The sequence below is a fragment of the Gossypium hirsutum genome, chromosome D05, assembly GCF_007990345.1.
Source record: "Gossypium hirsutum isolate 1008001.06 chromosome D05, Gossypium_hirsutum_v2.1, whole genome shotgun sequence".
NCBI lineage: Eukaryota > Viridiplantae > Streptophyta > Magnoliopsida > Malvales > Malvaceae > Gossypium > Gossypium hirsutum.
The window spans coordinates 10,691,284-10,699,229 of record NC_053441.1 but is presented as its reverse complement, the minus strand read 5'-3'; the positions used below and the strand labels follow the sequence as shown (position 1 = coordinate 10,699,229).

General features: G+C 37.7%; 1 protein-coding gene across 1 annotated transcript; it reads left to right on the top strand.

Moving 5' to 3' along the window:
* Nucleotides 1-330: 330 nt before the first annotated feature.
* LOC107906465 (pleiotropic drug resistance protein 1) lies at nt 331-7,696 on the top strand. The gene is made up of 24 exons (XM_016833460.2): nt 331-870; nt 960-1,080; nt 1,177-1,265; nt 1,350-1,434; nt 1,529-1,688; nt 1,868-1,944; nt 2,177-2,230; nt 2,323-2,413; nt 2,508-2,809; nt 3,011-3,292; nt 3,377-3,693; nt 3,789-3,949; nt 4,045-4,148; nt 4,373-4,529; nt 4,617-4,718; nt 4,881-5,002; nt 5,090-5,422; nt 5,507-5,797; nt 5,882-5,965; nt 6,061-6,194; nt 6,293-6,520; nt 6,624-6,795; nt 6,910-7,164; nt 7,252-7,696. The coding sequence occupies exons 1-24, from the start codon at nt 536-538 to the stop codon at nt 7,507-7,509; spliced, it is 4,314 nt and encodes a 1,437-aa protein (XP_016688949.2). The 5' UTR covers nt 331-535; the 3' UTR covers nt 7,510-7,696.
* Nucleotides 7,697-7,946: the final 250 nt, after the last annotated feature.

Here is a 7,946-nt window from a genome sequence, read left to right as displayed (position 1 = left end):
AAAAAAATAGTATAAATTCATTAGTTTAATTGATTTTAATTTATTAATACTAGCCCCTATTTTGTACAAAAATTAAAAATTATATACACATGCTTTATGTCATACCATTAATCAATGAGAAAACATTTAATGTATTATTCATGCCTATTCTAAACTCAAAACTCTAAACCCTTAAATTCAAGATCTTATATTCGAAATTACGATTAATGTTTAATTTTATTTAAATAAATTTATTATTTAGTTATTACTCCTCCATATTTTTTTTGTTTAATTTAATATTATTCCTTAATCAATTTTCATCCACATGAATAATTGAGTAGGCTCAAACGATAACAGGGACAGAAACATAGAATTTTGGAAGGGATGTTTAAGTTTGAAATTTCTGAACAGTAGTACTAGATTTCTAGTTCTAGAGATGAAGTTGGATCTTGACACTCTTTAATAAATAACTCTAAACCAAGTACCAAAGTTGCAAACATACATATAATAGACGTAACATTAGTATAGTGATTTCTAACGTTAGTAACGATTGGCAATGGAGCGAAATGATCTTTATCAAGCAAGTAATAGTTTACGAGCAAACGGTTCTTCCAGATGGAGGGACACCGGTTACAATGTGTTCTCGAGATCTTTCAGACAAGAAGATGACGATGATGACGAAGAAGCATTGAAATGGGCAGCCATTGAAAGACTTCCAACATTTGCTCGCCTAAAGAAAGCTCTGTTGACCATATCGCCTGGTGAGACAAGCGAAGTTGATGTGCCTAAACTTGGGCATGAAGAAAGGAAGAAATTGATGGATAGGTTGATTAAACATACTGAAAAGGACAATGAAAGTTTCTTGTTAAAGGTCAGACAGCGAGTTGACAGGTAAGAAACTGTTCTTTTTGCTGTTTCATTAGCAATTTTCTTTTTCTCTCTCTCTTGGGTTGTTCTCAGTGTTTCTTGATATCTGACAGGGTTGGTATTGAAATTCCCAAGCTTGAAGTTAGATATGAGCATTTAAAAGTTGAGGCAGAAGCATATATAGGAAGCAGAGCATTACCTTCGTTTTTCAATTTCTTTATCAATAAACTAGAGGTTACTATGGATTTCTTTTTCTATCGTTTTCTTTTAATATGCATGAAAAAGGGTTTGTTCTTGTTAGTCTTAACCTAGCTTCTTTTGGTTTTGAAGAGCATTTTGCATTGCCTGCATTTGCTTTCTAGTAGAAAGAAACAGTTGTCTATTCTTCGGGATGTAAGTGGAACCATTAGGCCATGCAGGTGAGAAGCTATGCCCTTTTCACATTACCTAGTTTTTAATTTGGGTTTTAGTTCATTATACATTTGTTTATATATTATATGCAGAATGACATTGCTGTTGGGTCCTCCAAGTTCTGGAAAGACTACACTTTTGTTAGCATTGGCAGGAAAGCTTAATCGTGACCTAAAGGTGAAAGTTCTGAACTCTTCTCTCAGATTTTAGCTATATGTGTTAGTATACTAGTTTTGATTAACATCTAAAGAAGCTTAAACATCTGTTACAGTTTTCAGGGAGGGTGACATACAATGGGCATGAAATGAAAGATTTTGTGCCACAGAGAATTGCTGCATACATTGGTCAAAATGATCTTCATCTCCCAGAATGGACAGTAAGAGAAACCATAGCCTTCTCTGCTAGATGCCAGGGTGTTGGGCCCAGTTATGGTTAGTTAAAGAGTATCCCAAGTTTTTTCTCCTTTTTTTTTTATCAAGTTTTTAATCTGGTTTTTTTACGCATAAATAGGCACAAGGAAAGAGCAATAGGCCGGACCAACTTATATGCATGCATGAGTTAAACAATTCTTGTTTTAAAATTTAACTAATCAACATGCTTGTGATTGCAGAGATGCTAGCAGAATTGGCAAGAAGGGAGAAAGCAGCAAATATTAAACCTGATCCTGATATTGATGCCTTCATGAAGGTAAGAAATTTACTTTTTACAACTGAACCGAATGCATATGTAGCCTAAATTTGGTTTCTTAGCATTTGGGATTTATATGAACAGAAAAGGTGATGGGAAATTTTTGGGTTAAATAAATTATGGAAACTATTATCTCGGTTTGACATCAGTGTTGTGTGAATGAAATCAAGGCCTTGAATTTGGGTGGCTTTTATTCTATTTTATTAGTTGTAACAATATTCTAATATTCCAGGCAGCATCCGTTGGGGGTCAAGAAACAAGTGTAATCACAGATTACATTATTAAGGTATTGTGGTTCAGATCAACAACCTAGACAATGGAAGTGAAGAAAAGAAACCCCTTTGCTTCATGCCTAATTACCTTGTTCCATGCTTGCAGATTTTGGGTCTAGAAAATTGTGCAGATACCCTGGTGGGGAATGAAATGATTAGGGGTATCTCAGGAGGACAAAGGAAGCGAGTAACAACAGGTAAAGCGTTGGTCCACTAGATTCTAATTTTATCATGTGCACCACTTTAATTTCCAACGCCTTAGTACAATGCAAACTCTCTCTGGTCTTATAGGTGAAATGTTGGCTGGGCCAGCAAAACTGCTACTCATGGATGAGATATCCACTGGCCTGGACAGTTCAACCACATACCAAATTGTCAAATCGCTGAGGCAAAAAGTTCACATTCTGAACGGAACTGCCTTCATTTCTCTCCTACAGCCAGCACCAGAGACTTTCGAACTCTTTGATGATATCGTTCTCTTGTCGGATGGCCAGATTGTGTACCAGGGTCCCCGTGAAAATGTGCTTGAGTTCTTCAAATCGATGGGTTTCAAATGTCCAGCAAGAAAGGGTGTTGCAGACTTCTTACAAGAAGTAAGAGTGCATATTGCTTTTCTCTGTCAAACTTTTCATGCATCATCAGCAATCATAAATGACTATTCAGAGAATTAAGCTACAATGTTTATCAAATACCTTCCATTGTGCAGATAGTACTGTTCTTGTTATGGTATTTAAGGTGTGCACCACGGATAGAGCTGGGAGTGTCGTATATTTAATTTTAGGCTTCATTTTCAGGTTACATCGAGGAAAGATCAGAGACAGTATTGGAATCAAACTGACAAGGCCTACAGTTTTGTCACGGTGGAAGAATTTGCGGAGGCATTCCAATCATTCCATGTGGGAAAAAGATTGCAGGATGATCTTGCAACTCCCTTCGATAAGAATCGAAGTGATCCTACTCTTTTGACGACCAAGAATTATGGTGTTAACAAAATGGAGCTTATCAAAGCTTGCTTCTCAAAAGAACTTTTGTTGATGAAGAGGAACTCCTTCATATACATCTTCAAGCTTATACAGGTAGTACTAGACAATGCAGTGTCTTTTTCTAGTCTTAATCTAGCACAGTTGATTAGGACTGGGGTTTTATGTTTGTGCTTGTAGCTTGTAGTGATGGCAGTGATAGGATCAACCGTCTTCCTGAGAACTGAAATGCATAAGAAGACTCCAACTGATGGAATAGTTCAGATGGGTGCTGTGTTCTTCTCTGTATTTATGTTCATGTTTAGTGGATTATTAGATCTTGCCATGACTGGTCTTAGGCTTCCAGTCTTCTTCAAGCAAAGGGACAACTTATTCTATCCTGCATGGGTATATGCCCTCCCTACGTGGATCTTGAACATTCCCATATCATTCATAGAGGTTGCCCTCTGGGTGGTAGTCACCTATTATGCCATGGGCCTGGATCCTGATATTTTTAGGTAAACTGAAAGCAAAAGGAGAAGAATTATACTTATGACATACTAGATTTGCATATCTCATATGTCTTCATTCACCGGAACATAGAGTGTTGCAGGTTTTTGAAGCAGTTTCTTTTGCTGGTGCTAACGAACCAAATGTCTTCTGCGCTGTTTCGACTAGTTGCAGCATTGGGTAGGGAGATGACTGTTACTAACACATTAGCTTCATTTTGCCTGCTTGTTCTTTTTGCAAATTGTGGATATGTCTTGTCTCAAGGTATAAGAAGCGAGCAACTTTACTTATACATACATGATAACATGTTAAGTTTTAAACATTAATATTGATGACTTTGTCTGTGTATGTCCCTGTAGATGAGGTTAGGAAATGGTGGATCTGGGCTTATTGGATATCACCTATGATGTACTCCCAGAATGCTATAGTAATTAATGAGTTCCTTGGAGAGAGCTGGAATCATGTACTTTCTTGAACTGGTTTTGTCATGTGAGCATTTCAGGGTGTGCCTTGGTGGATCAGTTGAGGGGGCATATCAGGGTTAAGGCTGTCTACATTTGACTCTTGCCCAAACCCCACAATAATGAAGCCTCCTTGCACTTGGCTTACCCTTTTAACTCTATCCATTTGATCATCTGTTTGCCAGGTTATCAAGTAAAGCTAATTCCTATTGACTTTCTGATATAGGTTCTACCATTTACAACCGAAAAGCTAGGAGTTTTAGTTTTAAAGTCTCGCGGGTTCTTTTCAGAGGCCTACTGGTATTGGATAGGAGTTGGCGCATTGGTGGGATTCATTTTAGTATTAAATTTCTTAAATACCCTAGCTCTCACTTATCTCAATCGTGAGTGTCTTTAATTCTCTACTCCAAGTCATTTAACTGATAGATGTGTATGTACAAATAATGATGTGCTGACAATATATGGTGCAGCCTTGGATGAATTCCAGAGGGTAAAATCAGGAGATCAAAACAATGAAGATGATGATAGAAATGGAGTAGATGCTCAGTTGCAACACAAGGGAAGCAACACTGGTAATCAAACTTGGATGGATAATGGCATTGATAATAGTGTGTTTATATTTGCTCAGATTAGAATCAACACCAAGGATTGAACTTGTGTATTTATAATGTTGAAGCAAATGTCTTACAATCGGCACATTTTGATATCTAATGCCAAAATAATTAATTTTACAGACCTGTTGAGGACAGAAGCTGATCCGGATACAATACAGTACAGGGAAAAGGGCATGATTCTTCCATTTCTGCAACACTGCATTACCTTTGAGAAGATTATTTATGCAATAGATATGCCTCAGGTGCACTTGAGATATGTTGTAGAATGGAGAAGATTATTTCTGAAGTAAAATGGTTATGAATAATAACAGTTAGAAATGAAATTTCAGGAAATGAAGGCCCAGGGAGTGACTGAAGATAGATTGGTGCTTTTGAGGGGGATAACCGGTGCTTTCAGGCCTGGTGTTCTCACTGCCCTGATGGGTGTTAGTGGATCTGGTAAAACCACTTTGATGGACGTACTGGCTGGTAGGAAAACTGGAGGGTACATTGAGGGAAGCATCAAAATTTCTGGGTTCCCGAAAAAGCAAGAAACATTTGCTCGTATATCCGGCTACTGTGAGCAAACTGACATCCATTCCCCTCATCTAACGGTCTATGAATCATTGCTTTACTCGGCTTGGCTCCGGTTAGATCCTGAAGTGAATTCTGAAACCAGGAAGGTAGTGTCCAAAAGCATGCTGTCAATATATGCAATTTCATTTACTCGTGATCTAAACCAACTGAGATTCTACAATTGTTTGCAGATGTTCGTTAAGGAAGTCATGGAACTCGTTGAACTGACCCCCTTGAGGCAAGCTTTAGTTGGCTTGCCTGGTGTAAGCGGTTTGTCACTCGAGCAGCGCAAGAGGCTAACTATTGCGGTTGAGCTAGTTGCCAACCCTTCAATAATTTTTATGGATGAACCAACTTCAGGGCTTGATGCAAGAGCTGCTGCAATTGTTATGAGAACGGTTAGGAACACAGTAGACACTGGAAGAACAGTTGTATGCACCATCCATCAACCTGGCATTGATATATTTGAAGCTTTTGACGAGGTAAGAAATGTTAAAAGCATCAAAGAAGTGTAAGCTCTTGTTCAATTATAACCAAGCTTGATTTGTGACCTACATCCATTGCAGCTATTGTTATTGAAGCAAGGGGGAGAAGAGATATATGTAGGGCCATTGGGTCACAATTCATGTGACATGATAAAGTACTTTGAGGTAAACTTCAATGTTCAACAGAAAAAAAAATTAAATCAATCATTCATGGTTACTTGCTGATGATATACTTAAAAGTTTGTTATTCAATCACCAAGGGAATTGAGGGAATCAGCAGAATAAAAGACGGCAATAACCCAGCAACTTGGATGTTAGAAGTTTCAACTCCGGAGCAGGAGATGGCTTTGGGGGTTGATTTTGCTGATTTATACGAAAGGTCAGAACTGCACAAGTAAGTGAAAAGATGACAGTTTTGCATCTGAACATATTGCCATAGGATTTCAGCATAAAACAGTAGCCTGAACCTGTTTCATGTGATATATTTCACAGGAGAAATAAAGCACTTACTGAACAATTGAACGTGCCTTCTCCTGGTTCAAAGCAACTTCATTTCCCAACTCGGTACTCGCAGTCATTCTTCTCGCAGTTCTTGGTTTGCTTATGGAAACAGCGATGGTCATACTGGCGAAATACCTCATACACTGCCGTAAGGTTTTTCTTCACCACTGTCATAGCCTTAATGTTTGGAACAATGTTCTGGAACGTTGGCTCCAAAAGGTAAACAACTACATAAAACTAAACTCGAACCGATGTTGAAAGTTACGACCTTAAATTTCTTATTCCCTTTTTAAAATCTAACTGCTACATTTGAAAACCACAGAACAAGATATCAAGACCTCTTTAATTCAATGGGTTCTATGTATGCCGCTGTTCTCTTTCTTGGTGTCCAAAATGCTGCCAGTATACAACCAATAGTCCACATCGAGCGAACAGTCTTTTATAGGGAAAAAGCCGCTGGAATGTATTCACCTATGGCCTATGCTTTTGCACAGGTGAGAAATACCTGTGTCAGACACGACCCGATGCATACCCTGACACTCACGTAGCTTTTAGCATACGTTTGAGCATCGCCCTTTAAGTGATTTGACCATTTTATTTATCCCCAGGTTGTTGTGGAGCTACCATATATCTTAGTGCAAGCAGCGACTTATGGCATCATTGTGTATTCAATGATGGCATTCGAATGGAGTGCTGCTAAATTCTTATGGTACATATTCTTCATGTATTTCACATTGCTATACTTCACCTTCTTTGGCATGATGACCATGGCTATAACACCAAACTTCCACGTTGCTGCAATCATTTCCACTGCATTTTATGGGCTTTGGAATCTCTTCACCGGATTCATAGTCCCTCGCACGGTAATCCATTAAAGCTCAGCTCTTGGGGGGAATCCATATTATTGTTGTTTGCAAGCTTTTTCACTCTGCCGATGGTTAAATTTGCAGAGAATTCCGATATGGTGGAGGTGGAACTATTGGATTTGCCCGATGGCTTGGACTTTGTATGGATTGATAGTGTCACAGTATGGTGATGTAAAGGATGTCCTTGATGCAGGAGAAACCACTGAAGAGTTTCTGAAGAAATATTTTGGTTTCAGGCATGATTTTGTGGGCGTGGTGGCTGCTGTGATCGTTGGATGGGCATTGCTTTTCGCTTTTTTGTTTGCGGTATCCATCAAATTATTCAATTTTCAAAGGCGATAGGGAAGGCTTAATACGAGTTGGTTCCAATGATTTTTGTATAGGATTTCGATACCAAATATGAGGATATAGAAACATGGGTTCACTTAGTCTCTACTTATAACTATATTGCTTATTTACTCTCTCTGCATTTAATATATATTATTGGATAAACACTGCTCATTGTGAATTTAAAATTGAGTTTATCCTATTTTCTCCTTTTAATTTTTTTTTAATTTAGTCGCTCTAATTAAAATAATTATGTAAATTAGTTACTACTATTAAAATTTATGTTTGCTACTAATAGATTGTTGACCTAACACATTAACCCATTGAATAATTAGTACATGGTCAAAATTTTAAAAAAATTGTTTCATGTGTCCGTTATTCAATGGGATAATGTGCCACATTAGTAATCCGTTAGTAGCAACGTAACTAATTTAGATAATTATTTTAATTAA